General features: G+C 40.4%; 3 protein-coding genes across 7 annotated transcripts in view; 2 read left to right on the top strand and 1 right to left on the bottom strand.

Moving 5' to 3' along the window:
• The first annotated feature begins 1779 nt into the window (after positions 1 to 1779).
• Positions 1780 to 10812, top strand: rnf20 (ring finger protein 20, E3 ubiquitin protein ligase). 2 transcript variants are annotated; one of them, XM_066648986.1, is made up of 22 exons: positions 1780 to 1914; positions 3005 to 3164; positions 3597 to 3665; positions 3751 to 3849; positions 3945 to 4092; positions 4550 to 4732; positions 4821 to 4942; positions 5033 to 5179; positions 5351 to 5425; positions 5510 to 5629; positions 5745 to 5924; positions 6245 to 6380; positions 6473 to 6594; positions 6681 to 6837; positions 7186 to 7468; positions 7594 to 7711; positions 8115 to 8264; positions 8575 to 8787; positions 8930 to 9055; positions 9425 to 9565; positions 9921 to 10022; positions 10138 to 10812. In XM_066648986.1, the coding sequence occupies exons 2-22, from the start codon at positions 3009 to 3011 to the stop codon at positions 10312 to 10314; spliced, it is 3024 nt and encodes a 1007-aa protein (XP_066505083.1). In that variant the 5' UTR covers positions 1780 to 1914; positions 3005 to 3008; the 3' UTR covers positions 10315 to 10812. The 2 variants fall into 2 exon arrangements, with proteins under 2 accessions (XP_066505083.1, XP_066505084.1); XM_066648987.1 differs by lacking the exon at positions 1780 to 1914 and adding an exon at positions 1922 to 1999.
• A 1901-nt stretch (positions 10813 to 12713) lies between these two features.
• Positions 12714 to 19172, top strand: si:dkey-74k8.3 (voltage-gated monoatomic cation channel TMEM109). Of its 2 annotated transcripts, XM_066649788.1 has the most exons (4): positions 12714 to 13504; positions 14535 to 14594; positions 17154 to 17256; positions 18566 to 19172. In XM_066649788.1, exons 1-4 carry the CDS (start codon positions 13319 to 13321, stop codon positions 18925 to 18927), a joined length of 711 nt encoding a protein of 236 aa, XP_066505885.1. In that variant the 5' UTR covers positions 12714 to 13318; the 3' UTR covers positions 18928 to 19172. The 2 variants fall into 2 exon arrangements, with proteins under 2 accessions (XP_066505885.1, XP_066505886.1); XM_066649789.1 differs by lacking the exon at positions 14535 to 14594 and having other exon boundaries at positions 18566 to 19167.
• Positions 19173 to 19451: 279 nt separating this feature from the next.
• The window catches only part of zgc:66433 (uncharacterized protein LOC321250 homolog), a 33588-nt gene continuing 31226 nt past the window's right edge, over positions 19452 to 21813 (bottom strand). For all 3 annotated transcript variants that reach the window (XM_066650053.1, XM_066650052.1, XM_066650054.1), the window contains 2 exons: positions 21614 to 21701; positions 19452 to 20994 (listed from right to left, as the gene is read on the bottom strand). In XM_066650053.1, the coding sequence (XP_066506150.1) occupies positions 20831 to 20994; positions 21614 to 21701 (252 nt within the window). In that variant the 3' untranslated portion in view covers positions 19452 to 20830. The remainder of the gene's footprint in view (positions 20995 to 21613; positions 21702 to 21813) is intronic.

Genomic DNA, 21813 nt, shown 5'->3' on the forward strand with positions numbered 1-21813 from the left:
CACACACACACACACACACACACACACACAGTCCTGTCTTGGATTTTGAAGTGCATATATTTTTAACTTACAGTTATAGTTCAAAGACAAAAGCTCAGACATTTTCCGTGCACATTTTTTAAAAGATACAAATGTCACACAGCTCCAGGGAACTGGAGGTTGGATGTTAGAGTCCTGCTCTGGGTGACCGTCTTTGAGGAGTTATGTGTGTTCTCCCCATGTCCATGTGGGTTTACTCCGGGTGACTGTCTGTGAGGAGTGTGGTGTGTTCTCCTTGTGTCTGCGTGGGTTTCCTCCGGGTGCTCCGGGTTTACTCCCATGCTCCAAAAACACATGTTGGTAGGTGGATTGGAGACTCAAAAGTGTCCATAGGCTCTGGACCCACCACAGCCCTGAACTGGATAAGTGATTTCTGATAAATTATTCTGATAGAATGTTAGCTGATATTTTATATTTTCTGTATTACTCAACTCAACTTTATTTATAGAGCACTTTAAAAAACACCAACAGCTGAAACAAAGTGCTGTACAAAATATGTTTATAAAACAAAATAAAAAAAGTAACCAATAAGGAAAAATAAATAACTTAAATAAAAACAAAACTAATAAAACAAAACAAAAGTCTCATGCTGGGTTGAAATCCAAGGAATAAAAATGGGTTTTGAGATAAGTTTTAAAAATTGAAAGTGAAGAAGCCTGCCTAATCTGTAATGGTAGGCTATTCCACAGTTTTGGCACAGCAAATGAAAAGGCTCTATCACCTCTGAGCTTACATTTTGACCTTGGCACCTCCAGGAGCAGCTGATCAGCTGACCTGAGGCACTGAGCAGAGACATAGGGATGTAGCAGCTCAGTGAGATAAGGTGGGGCGAGTCCATTTAAAGATTTAAAAACAAATAAGATAATCTTAAAATGTTCTCTAAAATTTGTTCCCTCTTACACGAACCCGTTAAAAGTCGGGCAGCAGCATTTTGTACCAATTGGAGACGTCTGAGGGAGGACTGGCTGACTCCAAAATACATTGCATTGCAGTGATCCAGCCGGGATGTGATGAAGGCATGGATTACTGTTTGAAAGTGCTCATGTGTGAGAAATGGCTTCACCTTTGCCAGCTGCCTCAGGTGGAAAAAGCTCACATGACATTCATTGTATGGACCTGTAGAGTCAAACAGGCTTTATTTTTAGCTGTACAATTTTATTTTTATTTTTGTATTACATTTTAAGAATGTTTAAACACGTTTTTATTTGCTGAAGATGTGTCAGGAGTGAATAAGTGGTAAACACCAGGGCTGAACCATTTTCTTTGAAACTGTCTCAAAAACAAGGAATCAAACAGGCAGAATAAATTACGTCAGAAACCTAAAAAAACAAACCCGTCAGTTTGTGGGATGGGGCTTTCCAGCAGCAGCCGATGGTCAAGGTGGTGGCGGGCTAAATGCATATTCATTAAGCTATGCAAACTTTAATTATGCAATTACATACTGTAGTCCATGTGTTGCTCTGTACGTTGTCAACCCCCTTTCACCCTGTTCTTGCTTGGTAAGGACCCCCACGGAGGAGGTATGATTTGGGTGGTGGGTGCAGTGACACTGACGTGGTGGTGGTGTGTTAGTGTGAGCTGTGCTGGTGCGAGTTTATCAGACACAGCAGTGCTGCTGGAGTTTTTAAACCCTGTCTCCACTCACTGTCCACTCTAGAGACACTCCTACCTCGTTGGTCCACCTTATAGATGTAACAGCAGTGTCACAGGAGTGTAAAACCATTTTCCGGCCCTGTGTGTTGGTCCGCCCCGCTCTTGGGGGCGCTGTTGTGTTCAGCCGCAGCTCGATTCCCTTTCAGAGCCGCCCGCAGCTCCGCCTCAATGTTGCTCTACATCAACATTTACAGATCTATCCTTTAAATACTCCGAAACAAGGTTTGTACTGTGAACTACGATCATTATATGTATTTATTTAACGCTTTTGATGAAGAAGGCTCTGTACTGAGGCTGTTGTTAGAGCGTAATTGTGTTTTGTTTGTTGTTGGTTCTACGGCCAGTTCTAATTGGAATTATCAATTCCACCTTAAACGATGTACTGTGGCTAATAGAATCCACCTTAATTCAGTTTAATACATTCGAAGGGAGTGAGGAATTGGGTTTAGAGCGATTTTAAAAGGGGTAAAAAATAAAAGGAGAAAAAGCTCGCAGCTCCTCTTCGTCTCTTCGGGGCATTTTCTCGTTTAATTTATATTTACCCCTTTTTAAATCGCTCTAATCCTAGTTCCCCACTCGCTTCGTATGTATTAAAATGAATTAAGGTGGACTCCTGTTAGCCAAAATATTGATATATACGCTTTTCTGAAAATGTCTTATTATCTGAGTTTGTTCTGGTCAGAGGAACATTAAATAATAGCGTGTTTCACTACAAAGTGAGGATGATTATTTTGAGGGTTTTAAATTCACTTCTCTCCCCAAAGTTTATTCAGTTCCTTTCCTCTCTTTTAGCTGGGACTCCTTCTGTACATAATACAAAGTTTAGTGGCTAGCACAAGGCATCTGAGAGATGGAGCTATAACCAGGGCAGTGTCACTGGAGCTCAGCACACTTGTAGGAGCGCACTAACTGGAATCAAACTTCTGATCGTCGTGTGATAGATCCAGCGCCAGATATATTTCAGGACATTTCACTCTCTCCGAAAATTTTCCAGTGCTGGGTTAAATCATGAGCCATTTACCGGAGTTTTGATAATTTGTGGTGCTTTAAGTCAGTCATTTTCTTGTCTCATCATAAGTGTTTATTTTTGGCATATGCAAACAGTGACCCTTTCAAAGTTTTGTAGTGATAGTTTACCATGATACTTCAGTTTATTAAATTGAATTAGAATAACATCATCTATCTTTGCAGCCTGAATCTTTAACATCTGTCCTGCTCTGTGTCCAAGTTGTTACGTTTCCCCATGGGGTATTTTCACCATTGCGTTGCCTCTATCTCCTTCTCACTGTTTTCTCTTTTCACTGTGTTGCAGAAGGATGTCTGCTCAGAAGCGACCCTGTGAGTCGGGAGGGTCAGGTCCAACTGAGAAACGCAGAGAAAAAGATGGAGAAGACGGACAGGGGCAGAGCACCGCGGCAGCAGCCAGCACCGCAGTGGAAACTGTCATCAAACTCGGTGGAGTCGCCAACATGGTCAGAACTTAGGAGTTATCTCAGATCAGCCAAGTTACAGACATAAAGATGAAGTGCAGTCCACTAGGAATGTCTTTAAGCTCTTTTACTATTTAACATGAGAGTTTCTAGATTTTGGGCCTCTTTGCTTAAAATGAGAATTCCTGCTTGTTTAAATGTTGATTAGTTTTCACTGTGTCTTTTTTCCCCTGTTGTTTTCTCAATATTAACAAAGGTTGACTGCTTTAATTTTTCCTGTTCATTTCACGTTCACATGTGTATCTCTCCTTTTTCTTCTATTGTTCTTTCTCCATTGAAACCTACTGAAATTAACTTGCATATTAACATTAACCACACCAAAGTAAATGAAATTTTTGCCATTTTTTTATATTCAAGACCCCTTATACCACATTCATGGTGGTGGATTAATTATCCTGTCTGTGTTTCTTTTAGGAGGAACAAGATATTAAAGCACTGCAGGTGAAAAACAGAAAACTGGGAGAGGCTCTGGACCAAAGACAGGTACACACACAAACACCAGGTGTGACCCTACATGCATACACACATTTTTAATTATTCTAAATATACTTTGTATTTCTGCTTAAAGGTTATTGAGGATGAGTTGCGGGAAAGAGTGGAGCGGCTAGAGACCCGTCAGGCTACGGACGACGCTAGTCTCCTTATCCTCAACAGATACTGGAACCAGGTGAGTTACATTTTTACTTAGTACTGTGTGTATGTGCAGCTTGCTGTAGTGTTTTTGAATGTTGACTGTGAAACAAAACCTATACCATTTAACAGTTTGATGAGAACATGCGGCTGCTTGCTCGAAGCTATGACCAATCAGGGAGCGAGCCTGCGGAAACCCAGCCTACTGAGGGGCGGAGTCTAAAGCCAGGGACTCCAGAACCAGATGGAGACTCTAATCAGGAGAGAGCGAAGGACAGAGGTAATAATAGCGTCTATTTTAGGGATTATAGATGTAATTAATTGTGTTTACAATTTTTTGATCATCTGCTGATGGTTCATAAAGCCTTAAATGACTTATACATTTTACAGGAATCAGTAGGATTTATCTGCAAATTTGAGGACTGTTTTGTGAATGGTATTTATTTGTTTAACGGGCTGTAATAAATACAGTGATATTTTTGACAGAATGGAAGCACAAATATAACAATTTGTCTTCGCTGAAATGACACATCAACAAGTGATAGTGGATCTCAACTCTAAAAATGTATAAAATAAATGAACATTTAAAATATAAGTTAATCTAAATGAAATCGAACCGGATTAAAGAAAAAACCCTCAACAGCTTTTTCCCCCTGATCTGTAAGCTCTAAGTGACAGTGCAGAATTTAACAGGTGTAACAGTTCTTAATGGGTGAATATGTTCTTTATTCTCTCAGGTCAACAGGAAGGAGCAAGCTCATTTCTGGCCACATTGGCAAGTAGCAGCAGTGAGGAGATGGAGGCAGAGCTGCAGGAGCGGGTGGAATCCAGCCGGAAACAGGCCAATCGTGTGGTGGAAATTTATGAGAGCTTAAAGAGCACTGTAGATCAGCTGCAGAAGGACGTGGAGTCTGGAACAGGTAAGAAGCACCACATCCGATGTAAAAATGACATCAGTGTATACTATAAATAACTCTGTGTTTTGTTTTTATTTCATTAAATGTACAGATGGAAACCCAGCTCTCTGGGAAGTTGCTGCCAAACTCAACTCACTGCTGACCACTGAGAACGAACATCTTCGTCAGCTGACTGATGACCTCAAGCAGAAACACACTCTCATGACCAATGAGGTGAGTAGGCATTTGAGATGTTTATAGTTTGTTTGATGGGAGACTGGTTTTGTTTGAGTTTGTGACTGCGGTGATGTGAACTTGTTTTAGTCCCGTTCTCTGGGCCGAGCTGCCAGTCGCGCTGAAAACCGAATCAATGAGCTGCAAGTTCTGATAGAGGAGCTTCAGTGGGACACGGAAAAATTCAGACGCCGGGAAAACCGCCTCAACACGCATCTGGGAGAGGTGCTGGAGCGGGTGAGTGTGTTTGACTCTTTCCTTGCTGCACAGTTTCTGTAAGAATCAAGGCTTATTTTTACTAGAGAGCTTATTTAGCCTTGGATATTCTACTCCACATCCTAAATAATCATAAGACCAAAACAGGAGAGCATAGTGAATTTCAAACAAGAGCATATTTCCTTTCTCCAGGTGAACAGTAAAGGCTATAAAGTGTGTGGTGAGGCCAGCAGTGTGTGTGGGACCATCACTATCAACAAGAGAAAGGTAAGGGAATGAAGTTAGTCCCTTTCCACTCCAGAGTGACTGTGCTCTAGCTTTTTCAAACTTTTTTCTCTCACCATCTCTCAGTTTGAGGAGATGAACAGCGAGTTGGAGGAGAACAGGGAGCTTGCGGAGAATCGGCTCAGTGAGCTGCAGAAACTTCAGCAGGATCTACAGACCGTCATCCAGGAGAACAACAATATGAAGGTATCCATACACATCAAAAGTCCAAGAAATGTTTCTGTTCCATGGTTTTAGTGTTTATAATGTACAGTTTTTCTGACTTTAATTGTGGATTATTTCATCTGTTCTATTTTTTCAGACGGAGCTCATAAACAGGGCTGAGGGAGTCGTGAGAGAAACTTCAGAGTATCGGTGTCTCCAGTCACAGTTCTCTGTGCTTTATAACGAGTCTCTGGTGCTGAAGGCTCAGCTCGATGAGACCAGAACTCGCCTCAACACCACCAGAGCGGCCCGTCTCCGTCAGCTCGACCACATGGAGGTACGGATTATGTTCTCTGATTATCTACTATAGCTAGAGGTTTTAAAATCGTATTAACTTCTGCTTTGAGTACCTTTTAATTTTTTTTTTTTATTGATTTCATACCAACCATAGGAAAGTACTAGATCATAAACATGTTGGATGATGTGGTATTTTCCATTAACACCATATGTTAATAAAGAAATAAATGACACCTGCTGGGCATATTTTCCTAATGATTATTATTGCGCATATAAGCCTTAGCCATAGATATAGACATGATTGTGTTTACTGAGCAGTGTTGTTTAGAATATGAGTAATATTTGGTGTGTGTGTATCAGAATGATGAGGTGTCGCTGCAGCGTAAGGTTCGTACAGAAGTTATTCAGCTGGAGGATACACTGGCTCAGGTGCGAAAGGAGTATGAGATGCTGAGGATCGAGTTTGAGCAAACACTTGCCGCCAACGAGCAAGCAGGTAACTCATACTTTCACTAATTAGCTGGATGTGACCTGATCCGCTGCGTCTATAAGCTGACAGGCAGAATTTCCCTTTCTCCTCGGTATTAGGCCCAATAAATCGTGAGATGCGCCACCTGATCAGTACACTGCAAAACCACAACCAACAGATGAAAGGAGAGGTGGTTAAATACAAACTCAGATTAAGAGAGGCCCAGCAAGATCTTAACCAGGTGAGAAAGAACAAAGAGGGGATTATGTGGGAGTGAGTAGGATAAAAAGGTAAAATATTTAATATTACGATCGCTGTTCATTACAGTTCCGTGCTGCCAAGGGCAATCCTGCTGTCCAGTCCCAGTCAAGCACTGAGATGGATATTAAAGAAGAGACTGCCTCCCCTTTACCAAATGCTCCCTCAGGAGATGTTACAGTGAAACCAGGGCCAGATAGCGGCTCAGCCACACCCACAGCTCCTGGTAAGACGAAAATGAAAAGTATCATGTATTTTTTCCTTGATATAAACAACCACACAAACACACCTCAGCTGCCTTCATGTTTCTGTCTCAAGTGCACTGTAAATGGGTGAAGGAAATACTTCTGTGGAGGTATTTAGGATTATTGGGATTATATGAATTGCTTACAGGGCATGCCTCTGACTTCTGAGGCTGTATTTTTGAGGTGTGGCTGCAGATTTCTTTACAAATACTTAAAGCAAGTCTCCTGAAAATAGAAACTGTAAATAAAGGTATAATATAGATAACCTACACGCTGAACAATCTGATATCAATCATTTGACTGTTTGTCAATTGTTTGCCACCCTCCAGTTGTGTCAGTGAAAACTGAACCTGGAATTGAAACTGAAGTGACAGTAAAAGAAGAAGAAAAGGAGAAAGAAAAGGAAGAGAAGAAGGAGAAAGAAAAAGAAAAGGAACACAAAGAAAGAGAGAGGGCGCCACGTGGGAGCAGCGTGAGTGGAACAGTCAAAGAGGAGAAAGAGAAGCCGGGCACTAGCCAATCAGAGGAACCCCCTGCTGAACGCTGTGCTGTGATTGGAGGACCCAAACGCAAGGAGATGGAGCAACTGAAGATTGTGAGGACAGATCTTAAGTAAGTTACACTTGTCGTTAATTATAATTATAGGAATTGGTAAAAGAACAGTGATGGCAGTGTTGTTCTTGGTTAAAATGTGTATGTTAATGATCATTGTCATAATGTTCTTGATGATAATGCAGGAAAGCCCAGGAGTCTCAGAGGGAGATGAAGCTCTTGCTGGACATGTATCGCTCTGCACCAAAAGAGCAGAGAGACAAAGTGCAACTAATGGCTGCAGAGAAGAAGGCCAAAGCTGAGGTACGCTTACACAAACAAACTGCCAACATTTTTTAGTGCCATGTAGTCCCCCTGAGAGTCGAAACAGTCATTTCAAGTCCAAAGGTGAGAGATAAAAACATGCGTATGAGCCTCTCTCTCTTTTACGCTGCTCTGAGAGGGCTGGGAGATCAACAAGACTACATTTACTATAGCAACACTCCCAAACCACTACAGTTCCCATAATGCCATGCAAATTAAACAGCAGTTGAAGGTTTCTGGGTGGTATAAATGCTTGTGAAATTACCACATTCACCCTAATGGACTAAAGGTCACATGGAAAATACAGTGTATTCTCTGTGTGACTGTGTGGAACGAACCATGAACACAGGTACTCTTAACACCCCTAGCATTTAATGTGATGAAATACGTATTTTTGTTTCAGGCGGAGGAACTGCGGCAGAGATTGAGGGATCTGGAGGAGAGAGAGAGGAGGGAAGGGAAGAAGATGGCAGATGAAGAGGCTCTGAGGAAGATACGATCAGTAGATGAGCAGATTGACATCCTCAACAAGAAATTGTCCCTCGCCAAGCAGGTGTGTAACAGCCCAAATGAACCTGAAATGAATGAATGAAAAATAAAGGACTGCTGCAGGACTAATGAAGAAATAGATAAAACAAAAGTAACCCATACATATCTCAAAAAGCCCAAAGCTAAAACCTCCAGAGCGGAAATAACTGAAATAGAAAAACCTATTATTAACGCACATCAAAGCTTAGTGAAGTTAAACAATGCCTTCTAGATAGCCTTCATCAAGAAACGTGAAATGGCAAATCAACTTTTCTTTTTCTCTCATTATCCTAGCGTTGTTGATGGTTGTTTTTGCTGTGATGTGTGTTGGTCAGGAGGAGGACGCTCTGTTGAGTGAGATGGACGTCACCGGACAGGCTTTTGAGGACATGCAAGAGCAGAATATCCGCCTCATGCAGCAGCTCAGAGAGAAAGATGATGCCAACTTCAAGTTGATGAGTGAGCGCATAAAATCCAACCAGATCCATAAGCTCCTGAAGGAAGAGAAAGAAGAGCTGGCGGACCAACTTCTCACGCTCAAAACCCAGGTCTGTACGAAATGGGTTCCTTGAATTCCACTTCTTTGTGAAAGCTGGGATAACAAAATGAGTTTTTCTGAGCTGTTTTTGGTGGACAAAAATTTTACCACAAAAAAAATCACATCCAACTATGTTTCTCGCTGTGTCTCAGGTGGATGCTCAGCTGCAGGTTGTGAGGAAGCTGGAGGAGAAGGAGCGCCTCCTGCAGGGCACAATTAGTGCTGCAGAGAGAGAGCTGGCCTTGCGTACACAGGCTCTAGACATGAACAAACGCAAGGTATAAAAACCACACTCATAATAAATTTAATATTTAAATCATGACTTCGAACATAAGTGGATATCGACCATTTCTTAGGCTTAATCTAAACTTTTGTATCAAAAGGCTTTCTTCAACCATAACTTAAAGTTTAGAGAAGTGAGCTTGGAACTGAAAGCTTGCCGGTTCAATCCCTTTAACCCAGGAAAAAGGTGTGGGTGCAGTGAAGGATCAGTGCTATTTTCTTTCAACATTTCTGGCTGAAGTGCCCTTAAGCAAGGCACTCAATGCCCAACTGTGCTGCGGCTGACAAGTTTAAAACTGTACCCTGAGAGCCACTCTAACAAATGAATATGGTCCTCTCTGTCTCTGTGTGTCTGTACGTTTCAGGCTCAGGAGTCTGCTCTCTTGTCTGAAGAGGTTCGTTCTCAGCTGGAGTCAGTGCAGCAGAGATTAACCTCAGTGAGAGAGGAGGTGATTGAGAACAGCATCTCCAGAGAGAAAGAATCCTTTAACGCTCGCCGTGCACAGGTACGAACACAAATGTGTGCACAGAGAGAGAAGTTCTTTGCCTGGTCATAAATAATGTAGGATGATACAATCAGGATATCTGCACTAATAGGATAAACAATATATTTGCAGATAAATGAAAAAGCATTATTATCTGCTTAATGTTACATATGTAGCAAATGATAACAACAGTTATGATTGTGTCTTTTGTTAGTTGTTGTTGTCAATTGTATTTATTTGTTATTCTATTGGTCATAAAATTCCATATTGGTACATCTCTACTGCAAAAGCAAGCAAGCAAACAAAGCAGCATTTGTGGGAGAAATCAATCCTTAATATTTCTTAATTAAACATTATTAATTTTTCTAATCATTAGGAGGACATCTCCAAACTGCGCCGGAAAATCGAGAAGGCCAAGAAACCTGCTGACATTCGCAATGGAGATGAGATACTTAACGAGGAAATAAATGAATACAAGGTACAACAGGCAGCTTTTGTTTTCCTCCTGAAGGCCCATATTCTCACTGGAATCTGCATTATCACATCCTCTAATTAAAGGAATGAATTAAAAAATATAATCTTTTTCTTTTCAGGCTCGTTTGACGTGTCCATGCTGTAACTCCCGCGTTAAGGATGCCGTGTTGACGAAGTGCTTCCACGTTTTCTGTTTTGAGTGTGTGAAGACACGATACGACACTCGCCAGAGGAAGTGTCCCAAATGTAATGCAGCCTTTGGCGCCAATGACTTCCACAGGATCTACATCGGATAAACCAACGGTCACACGTGTAGCTTTTTGCTAAACTGGTGAGCAACTGCTCAACAAGGTGTTGTTCAGATGGAGAAGGTTGATTCAACCACAAGCCCCATCAGCTGAAGCTCTACATTCCCTCACATTTCCAGCTTATGGAGCAAGTCTGGAGGGTTTAAGACACAGACTCGAGTCTATTTTCTCTTGAGTGTCTACGCCTTAAACTGCTGCTTATAGTTAAGAATGTGTGGCATCCTTCAGATTGGAACTGTTCCAGCCTGCTCTCAATTTCCATTCCACCTCAAACTAGTTTTGTTTCATAACCCTGAGAGGAACAGGGGTTGGCCTCGACGTTATTAGTGATAGGTGCGGAAGAACTGCCTGACAGACTGCTGGGTGATTCACTTGAAGCTTGTTGCCCCTTTTTTTTTGTAGTTCTGTTTTTTATTTAAAAACCTGCCTAGTTATTGGTGGAGTAATTACTGTGTTGCAGTTTATTAAAAGTGCTGTAAAAATACATTGTCTGCCTCTTCTTCTGTAATGTTTCCTCCCTTCTCTTAGTGATCGCTCCACCCTTTTTGGAGTTTAATTTTCTTACATACATTTTGGAGCACAACCAATAGTTTTGATATAATTTTAATCTAAACTGTTCTACATTTCTGTTACATTCATTGTACGATGCCTAGGTTTTTAAGGTAATTTTTTTCTTTACAGAAAAATAAAATAAACCTATCAATGGTACGTAGTCGGAACTCCGGTCTTAAAAACACTCTGCGAGGTGAGTTTTAACTGCAAAACAGTCCTAGTGTTATTGATTAAAATGTTATACAGTGAATTCACAATGTTTACTTCTGAGAAAGTTCACTTTGTGTTAGCTACGAATTTTCCATTCCATCTTAAATTGTGCTCAGTTCAGCTGAAGTCTAGTTCTCATACGTATCTTCCTGCTCAAACTTTCAATTCCACCTTAAACAGTGGTGAGTTGATTCGCCAGTTTCTTGTTTGAATTCGCCATTCCATCTTAAACGAGTCTGCAGTTCACATATCTCCGTTGCTCCGTTTAAGGTGCAACGAAAAGTTTTCATGTTTTCCCAATTTTAATCTCATTTTCTCGGTTAAATGAAAATTACAAACATTTTACAAACTTGCCACACAATTAAACTTTAAGAAAATTTAAGTAAACTTATTCACTAAGAGAGTTTAGATATTAAATGCTCCCTGTGGGAGAAATTTACAGAAATATAGTTGTTAACAGTGGTGGTAATAGTAACCAGACATCTGAAGCCCACTCACTCACTGAAAGTTATTATTGAATCTGAATACACACAATTTTAATCTTTAAAAATTATGTTTCAAATTGTATATGTCTATTATATTGGGCTGTACATGCTGGACATTAAATAGCAAAAATATGAAGCCCTATTTTTAAAATGTATTTGAAAAACTTAAATCTATCTTTGAGACTGCACATTCCCATGCACTTTACGTGCACTCAGATTTTACCACTTTATAATTATGTAATAGATTTTGATTTCCTCCCTTCTCTTAGTGATCGCTCCACCCTTTTTGGAGTTTAATTTTCTTACATACATTTTGGAGCACAACCAATAGTTTTGATAAAATTTTAATTTAAACTGTTCTACATTTCTGTTACATTCATTGTACGATGCCTAGGTTTTTAAGGTAATTTTTTTCTTTACAGAAAAATAAAATAAACCTATTAATGGTACCAACCTACATGCACGTCATAGGCAATTGTCCACATATTTTTTTAGATTTTCTGCTATTTTAACATAACCACATTGGTGGCGGTGGCGCAGCAGGTTAGTGTCGCAGTCACACAGCTCCAGGGACCTGGAGGTTGTGGGTTCGAGTCCCGCTCCGGGTGACTGTCTGTGAGGAGTTGGCGTGTTCTCCCCGCGTGGGTTTCCTCCGGGTGCTCCGGTTTCCTCCCACGTTGGTAGGTGGATTGGCGACTCAAAAGTGTCCGTAGGTGTGAGTGAATGTGTGTGCGCGTGTCTGTGTTGCCCTGTGAAGGACTGGCGCCCCCTCCAGGGTGTATTCCCGCCTTGCGCCCAATGATTCCAGGTAGGCTCTGGGCCCACCGCGACCCTGAATTGGATAAGCGGTTACAGATAATGAATGAATGAATGGTGGTGATGAACAAAAATGTCTGTCTATGCGTTTTAGACATTGTACCTTGTTCCTCTCACAACCTCTATAAATAAAACTCTTCATAATAAATAATCTCCCATCAAACCACTCTGGTTTTGGCTTATTGTTGGTAAAGCATTTTCTGTCAAACTATATTTCACGTCAAAACGTGGTTCTCTCCCAGTATGGTCTCCTCTGAGAGATCCCTCCTCCCTGTTTGGGGTGTAATCCTTCATATGCCTCCCCCTCTGTATTCATGTTCGTAGAGCTGCAGTAAGAAGGCTTCTAACCTGAAGAAAGCTTTGAGGACCTACACTCAGCTTAATAAAAGAGGACAGAAGTGGATAATAAGAAAAGCACCAGAAGATTGTTCTTTCATTGGAAAAAAGCTGTTTATGACTACAGAACAAGCAGAGATTTGCTTGAGCAGCTTAAAAGGATATTTCCTACAAAGTGACTACTTTTGGAAATTATCTGCAGTTTTTTTTAGAGCAAAAAGTATTTATTATTGACCTTTTTTTTACTCAAGACAAAAGGATTATTATTCTGACTTGGAGCTAATTTTAACTCCTTCAATACCTAATATAGTCAGAGGGGGGTTATACTGAAGTGGCCTTGGTGTGCTTATTATTAACTCTATACCTTGTACTAAATAATATTAGATAATAATAATTTGAAGTAAAATCAATATAGTACAGATCAAAATAATTTTAATTTGCTGTATGTCTATGATGTGTGTATACCTCAAAAGTTATAGCTAGCTATATTTGAAACATTTATTTACAGACCTGTATATTTTTTTAAGTATAATTTATTTTAGTTATTGCTGCATTAAAGGCATTTTTTGTGGTTAAAAACAAAGAGAACAGCCATGTACATTAGAATGTGTATAGTTCTGCTGTTGGTGGCAGCGGGGTATTGTGAAAAGCCTCGCCCGACCGAGGAGCACCCCAGCCCCGCTTCGCTCGGCTCCGTGTCCCCAACGGAGTATCTGAACCTGGGGCTCGGATACATGGAGTCCGTAGTCGGAACTCCGGTCTTAAAAACACTCTGCGAGGTGAGTTTTAACTGCAAAACAGTCCTAGTGTTATTGATTAAAATGTTATACAGTGAATTCACAATGTTTACTTCTGAGAAAGTTCACTTTGTGTTAGCTACGAATTTTCCATTCCATCTTAAATTGTGCTCAGTTCAGCTGAAGTCTAGTTCTCATACGTATCTTCCTGCTCAAACTTTCAATTCCACCTTAAACAGTGGTGAGTTGATTCGCCAGTTTCTTGTTTGAATTCGCCATTCCATCTTAAACGAGTCTGCAGTTCACATATCTCCGTTGCTCCGTTTAAGGTGCAACGAAAAGTTTTCATGTTTTCCCAATTTTAATCTCATTTTCTCGGTTAAATGAAAATTACAAACATTTTACAAACTTGCCACACAATTAAACTTTAAGAAAATTTAAGTAAACTTATTCACTAAGAGAGTTTAGATATTAAATGCTCCCTGTGGGAGAAATTTACAGAAATATAGTTGTTAACAGTGGTGGTAATAGTAACCAGACATCTGAAGCCCACTCACTCACTGAAAGTTATTATTGAATCTGAATACACACAATTTTAATCTTTAAAAATTATGTTTCAAATTGTATATGTCTATTATATTGGGCTGTACATGCTGGACATTAAATAGCAAAAATATGAAGCCCTATTTTTAAAATGTATTTGAAAAACTTAAATCTATCTTTGAGACTGCACATTCCCATGCACTTTATGTGCACTCAGATTTTACCACTTTATAATTATGTAATAGATTTTGAGTTTCCTCTTTAACCATTCTGACTTTAATCACTTAAGTCTTCTTATTTCCTAATCGTAACTGATTCAGATTAACATATTTAATACTGGCCTTTTATTTCATCCCTGTGGAGTGTATAAACTTGGTGTTCATTACTTTCCCCTTCCCTCTCTGTGTGCCCCTCGTCTTACCCTTCTGCCCACTAATACTCCTTTAACCCCCTGTCACACCCCTCCCTCATCCTTTGCCCTAATTTTGTCCTTCCCTACCTCCTTCATCTGCTTCTCTTTTTGACCCAGAAAGCAGTAGAGTTCCTTGAGTCAGTGTTTGGGAAAGACAGCCTTGATGCTATATCCATGGTAAGAGCAAAGCGGCCAGTAGTCGATCCAAGAAGAAAGTTCTGTGCATTTATTGCCTTGTGTAAGAGACAAAACTCTAAATTTCTGAGTTTTTCGAGCTCTTTTGTTGCTACAGGAAGGAATAAACTATAATAAATACACTGTATATACATACTGTGTAGTAAAACCTGTTTCCTAAAATTTGGGATTCTCAATGAGCACCTGCACATTATTTTAAATTTACCATGTTCAATGTTTCAGAGTTGGCCAGAGGAGTAAAAAACAACTGAATTCTGGACTGTTGATGCACTTAATAGTGCTGTGATCGTAGGCAAAAATTAGTGATTCATGACACATTTATGCATTCTGAAAAACTGTTTATTTTATTAAACATTAATGATGTTAATGATTAATGATGTTAATGATTAATGATGTTTAAGGAGGTTTATATAAAACTAGTTGTGTTGTAATGTAGTATTTAGAAAAATGTACAGAAACAAATGTGGGAATGTAGTGGTCAGTATGTAAATGAAAAGGTAATTAATGTATGTATTATTTATGTAATTTCTTGCCCCAAACATTAAAATAGCCTTTGTCAGTTCTGCATGGCCCTTATGGTATGACTCTCATATAGCAGTTGATGTTTAGCGTGCAGCCACTTGCTCTGTTTCTGTGCGAACTGAAAGCAGCAGGTGTTTCTCTACATTGTGCTGAAACAGACACAGTGGGGTCTTGTGCACAATTTTTATTTATTACAGCTGGCCATCTGTCATTGGACCATAGATGTGTTTATGTGTGTGTCTGTGTTTGTGTGTAACAGGTGTTAAATAGCATGCAAGCTGCTGACCTTGTATGAGAAAAGGTAGTGTACTTGTAATTGTCAAGTGCGTGTGGTGTAAAGGGGTGCTCAGCTGTCAAACAACTGTCCTTTTACACTCCTCATTGTGATCACACTCCTCAAAACACACACAGAGGAATTTTACATACAGTCGAGCCCGAAATTATTCATACCCCTGGCAAATTTTGACTTAAATTTACTTTTATTCAACCAGCAATTTTATTTTTGACCGGAAACGACACAGGCATCTCCCAGGAGATAATACGATGATGTACAAGAGGCATCATTGTGGAAAAAAAATATTTCTTAGCTTTTATTCACATTTGAGCATGAGCATTTGCAAAGGTCAAGCGTGCTTTTGTGTGCCTTTTCTGGAGAAGTGGCGTCCTCCTTGGTCTGCGTCCGTGGAACCCTGCAGTGTGCAGTGTCCGTTGGAATGTCTGCCTTGGGATGTTACCACCAGCAGAGCCCAGGATGGCCTTGGTGGTGATCCTTGGATTTTTCTTCACCTCTCTCACTATCCTCCTGGCCAGTACAGGTGTCACCTTTGGCTTCCGACCACATCTTCTGATATTTTCCACAGTGCGGAACTACTTGTATTTTTTAATAAAACTTTGCACTGTAGCCACTGGAACTTGAAAAACATTTTGACATGACCTTATACCCCTTTCCTGACTTGTGAGCGGCCACAATGCACAGCCGCAGGTCCTTAGTGAGCTCCTTTGTTTTAGCCATGACTGTCCACAGACCAACTGCAGAGAACTGCTGTTTTTCACCTGTTGAGTTGATTAAAGCAGCTGTTCCCAATGAATCAGGATAATTAGGATGCTTTAAAACAGCTTGGACTATTTGGAATGGTATGGAACTTTGGATTTTCCCATAGACTGTGACAGTTTGCAAAGAATATGAATAATTTTGGACATGCAATTTTTGTTCAAATGTGAATAAAAGCTGAGAAATATTTTTTTTCCACAATGATGCCTCTTGTACATCATCGTATTATCTCCTGGGAGATGTCTGTGTCGTTTCCGGTCAAAAATAAAATTGCTGGTTGAATAAAAGTAAATTTAAGTCAAAATTTGCCAGGGGTATGAATAATTTCGGGCTCGACTGTACGTTTTGCACACATTAGTTGAGTCGCTGGTTAAGTAGACGCACCTTGGTGCACTTATTGTTGTATCAGGTGCCACATACAATACAGTGACAAATCAGAGACCAGTCAAAACAGCCATTAAATTATCTTATGCATTTTTGGCACCGGAACATAATGTAGATCTTTTTCAGATCTGAGAAGAGAGCGCTAAGATAAAGACTTTAAATGTTGTTTATCTGTCTGTGAGAGTTTTGGTGAGTGCATCTTATGTGTGATCTCCTCAGACATGTCTTTAAAAAAAGAATAACCTATATTTAATATATATTTTGACTAGGATAGAGTAAAGGAAGGGTTGTCTTAGACTTATATTCCTTAGACACTCACTCTATCTTGTATTTTCCCACAAATCTGTTGCAGCTGCTGGTTTGGAGTGGAGTGAATGTCATTTGGCTTCTGTGTGAATGCAGCAAGACCTGGTTAATGATTTCTGATGCTCCACTGTTATCTTGTTGTGGATAAAGACCACCTCGTTCACAACACTGCACTCACAACATGCTCTTAAAGACCAGCTGACACACCTCAGATCTGATCCCACTTCTCTGTTTCTCACTGCCCCTCTCTCTGCTGTTTTCTCTCTATCCCGGTGTAGTTTGTGGAGATGGTGCTTAAGTTTGTGGCGGAGGGTGCGGCCAGTGGACTGAACGTCATTGCTGTTTATGTCTCTGAGATCCTCCGAGCGACCGGATTGGGTGGTGAGTAGGTCATAAGCTTCTTTCTTATCAAAGTACAATCATTCATCTGGATCTGAGTAGATTTCCAAAAGTCGTCATTAATGAAATGAGTTTGATCCACGTTTGTTGCAGTAACAGCCACTGCTCTTTTGCAAAGGCTTTACTCTAGATCTCGGAATATTCCTGTGAGGGTTTGATTGCATTTTCAACAGATTGATTACAAACGATCACAAACACTACTCCAACTGGTCCCATGTAATGAGACACACGTCCATCATATGAGGGCCACCGGTGGGTGCTTTTTAAAATAACTGGATTCAGGTTAATATAAGGGATGACTGCAAACTTTTGACCAAAATACACCAGAGCACTTTAAACATGTTGCAGAGTGAAGCTGAAGTGGCAGTCAGACGGGTCCAGGGTCCAAAGTTGCGTAAGAAAAGAGGGAGTGTTTTTTCTTCTCTCTCTTCACTTGTCTCTCTCTTTGTTTCTCATTCTCTCGCTCTTTCTCTCTCTGTGAGACTGTGTCTGAACAGGAGCGCTCAGTCTCTCAGGATCTGTTTACGAGGCTAATTTAATCACAGAAAAAAGGAGCCACAATTTTTTTATCTGCCAGTGTCGGTTCTATTTCTTGTGAACTGTTTGTTGTTTATTTACTTTATGAATTTCGGCCCGTGGCCTTCAAACCAAAGAACATAATTTTCTTCACAGTTGAGATGCTCTTGAGCAAGACATCTAAGACCGCTGGTGTTCTGGGTATGTCTGTGTGTGTGTTTGTCTGTGTTCACTGCTACAGATGGGTAAAATACAAGAAAAGCAAGTTTTGTTTAGATTTTGGACTGGTGTCAGGTATTGGCACTGGATATAGTACAAACTGTGGACAATTTAATGTCTGTGTCCAGCTGAATTTACTAAATGTTTTGGACATGTAGTGTATAAGGCACTAGTAATGTCTAACGTGGCACTTACAGCACACTTCCAGCACTCTCTCTGACCCCATCCCCTTGACCCTGTGACTTGTATCAAGTGGGAGAAAACTGTTTATGAAAAATATATTGCGATTTTCGCCTTTGCAGGGGAGGGCAGCATTTCCTTTGACTGAATTTGCTGGTTTTCTAAATGAAATTAAGTTATTCATAAGTAAAAACAAGCTTCTACAAGGAACAAACTTAGATTACTGTTTACAGGTTTTGATATTAGTTTTTAGCGACCCCTTGAGGTGGATTCTGGAACTCAAATTTTAAACAAGGGCAATTGTACACCTTTGTTTTATTCTTCCTTTATGGCTATATGAGTTACAGGTTGTGTCCCTCTCTGTGTTGTGCTGCAGATCCAGTGTCTGTCCCCCACTTCACAACCGAGGGTGTGTCCTCTGTGGTGAAGTACGCTCTGCTGGCTCTGCTCGGTTACTGGCTGCTGTGTGTGGTTCTTCGTGTTGGTGTGGCGTTGCTGAGGAGAGTGTTCTGGATCCTGAAGAGCATTGTGGTCCTCTGGATCTTCGCTCGGATTGTCACCGACCCCAGCGCTAGTGCAGACATCACCACGGTTCGAGTGTGTGTCCTGGTGATTTTATGCGCAGTTCTCACTGTGGCCACAGCGGGTGTCGCTGAGTCAAACACAGCCAGCCTGGAGAACCGCCTTAGCACCCTGGAGGGGAAGGTGAAAGTGATGGAGAAGAAGAAGACAGAGTGATGGATAGCTAAATAAAACAGCAGATTTGGCTGAACGGAGAATAGAGTGACAGTGTAAACAGGACTCTGCTGATCTGAGACATGGTTTGATGGAGAAGAGTAAAACAGCAGTTGTTTTGAAGATGTGGATGACAGTGTAAACACAGGACTTCTTAAACTGCAATAAAACCGGTTTGGGACGATGCTGAGTAGGAAAGCTCCTTATTTATCTTTGTTACATTGAACTCAAGGGCATTAATCAGGGGTTTGCTGCTGCACAGACTCTACTCTTCAGGAGAGGCTTTACATTAAAACTTTGTGCATTGCTGTGAGGATTTGATTTCATTCGGCCGCATTAACTTCACTGATCTCAGAGGCTGATGTCGGATGATCAGTTTTGCATCACAAACACCACTCAAACTCGTCCCAAAGGGATCAGATGGAGAAGAATACCCCTGTAGTTCACACCTGGCATTGGGTGAGGGCTTAGGTTTGTGTGCCACTGCTCCACTGTGTAACAGATTTCTAGCAGCAAATAGAGAGGAGGCGGAAATTATTTCTTTAAGATGTTTATGTACAAGTCACAAAACTGTGCAGGTAAAGTTAATACAAAAATAGAACAAAATTACACAAAATAAATAGAAAGACACCTTCAGATTCTTCCAAATGATTACAGTTACCACAGTTAGGAAGGCTTCTGGATTAATGATCAGGTTTATTCCTTAATAAGAGCAGGTAGTGTTTTTTTTAATGAAAATGTCTCAAAGATGCAGCTAATTTTTGTGAAAAAAAAAAAACATTTTTTACAAGTTAGAAAATGTACTGCTGCATTAAAATGAAAAATAATTGAGACAAGATCAAGTCCTTAACCTGAATCAACATTTAAATGGTGTTCTTCCTCTTTATCAGGTCTGAAGGTGTGAAAGATGAAAGAACAAATCCCTCCACAACCACCTCTTATTGTCCTTCATTCAAATCCATTCCGCCGAAAGTGTACAGCCTCAGACTAAAGCCCAAACACTCACCACAAGTCTGTTTAATTCTTTTGCTTTGTGTGAGGAAACATCTGGAGCTCTGCCATGATTTGATACAGTGTGCAAAAGTTTGAGTGCCCCCGGCCAAATAACTAATGGCCTTAAAAAAGTTTGTTGACTATTTAGATAACATCCCAAATTCACCCTGATTGCTATGTTTCCTCCAGTCACTGGGACTGCAGCCAATATAATAAAACTGCACAACCCAAAGCACTGGACAGGAACGGTAACTGTCCAGATCTGTCACATCAGTTGACAGACACCTGCCCTTGCTAGCACTGTGTTTTTGTAATGAGGGACAACTGACCTTCCTGTCTTGGACAGTCTTTTGGGGGCTGAGCCATCACTGGTTGTCACCCAAATATAGGGTCAACCCTTAGTCCGCTACAAGTCTATTTATTTAACATGAAAATATTCCTTTACAGAGAATTCAATCCTAGCGTTTCTGCAAATATTATAGCGCCCAGGTTCTGTTTATTTGCTGGTTTTAACACAGAGGGGTAAAATATATTTTATGCATGTCACATTTCTCGTGTTCAATCATCTACACTTGCACTGAGTAAAACCTGAAGAAATGACAGATAAAAATGCTCCAAATAACCTATTAAAAAATAAAAAGAATAAAAAACGTAATCTTGACACAAACACACATTGTAGGTAAAGCAGTATGTGGCCTTCTCCTGTAAAGCTGCACTTTAGCAGATATTGTATAATGTTAAATACAGCACATAAACAGTAACTGTGTGGTGAAACGTGCACTTCTCTGTAGAGGGAGTGTTAACAAAACACATCCATTGACTAGAGGTGGCCAAGGTGGCCAGGCCTCTGTATTCCTCTGTATTTGCGTGCACAAGTCCAGCAGAAGCGTGGCGTTCATGACCTCAGCTGCGTCTACTGGACGATCTGCGGCATCTCGCTCCAGGCCTTGGCTTTCTTCTTGGCGAGGGCCAGCCACGGAGGTTCGTCCTGAGCCAGAGGAGCAGCCGAGTGACTGAGACTGCGCTTGCTCTCCTTCTCAACCAAACCAGGCTTTGCAATCTCCAACGAGCAGGACACTGGGCACAAGACAGAAACCGTGGTGGTGCAGTTATAAGACACATGCCATGGGATGACTTCAGAACTCAGGTGAAATGACTAAATAATATAGGTTTAAATTAAAGTAAGTGATACACATCCTCAAGAACACACTCCTGCACATTTTTCTGTTACTATTTATTTACTAAATTTATTTTAATAGGGAAAAATGTAATAAAAACATAAAATGTGGCTTATGTTAATGTTAAAATTAAATCACATATATTTTATGTTTTATTTATATGCACAAGTAAATATTTGTCAACAGTAATATATTTATCCTAGGCTTAGATCATTATAAATTATAAATAAACATAAATTATACTCGATAAATTCGCCCCCACTTTTGATATAACCGAGAAGAAAACGACGAATCAACACTGAGACTATAGTGCAGCCAAAAATTACTGTACTGCTTTTGACCACTAGAGGGCAGCATTGTATCGACTTCACTTCTTCTCTATCAGTCTCAACGAGATTAAACACTGCGCGCTGCGGTTGTAGTTGGTTTTCTTGGTTTTATTTCAGGTCCAAGTAGAAACAACCTTCAGTTAACACAAGCCCTTTCTTTGAGACCTCACTCTGCTATGAATTATTTACCTTTAACAGGTGAAGCTACAGGTTTCAGCTGATCTTTGGTGACGGGACTCGATAAATCTGGCAGTGAACCTTTTTTGTTGAATTCCTCCTGCAAAATAATAATGAAAACATGTTCACAAAATGAGTATAGTCTCATAAGCACGTTAATATTCGTCTGGTGTACACAATCCAGCTTGAAAAAATAAGCAATATCTCACACA

This window comes from Hoplias malabaricus, chromosome 17 (assembly GCF_029633855.1).
Source record: "Hoplias malabaricus isolate fHopMal1 chromosome 17, fHopMal1.hap1, whole genome shotgun sequence".
Lineage (NCBI taxonomy): Eukaryota > Metazoa > Chordata > Actinopteri > Characiformes > Erythrinidae > Hoplias > Hoplias malabaricus.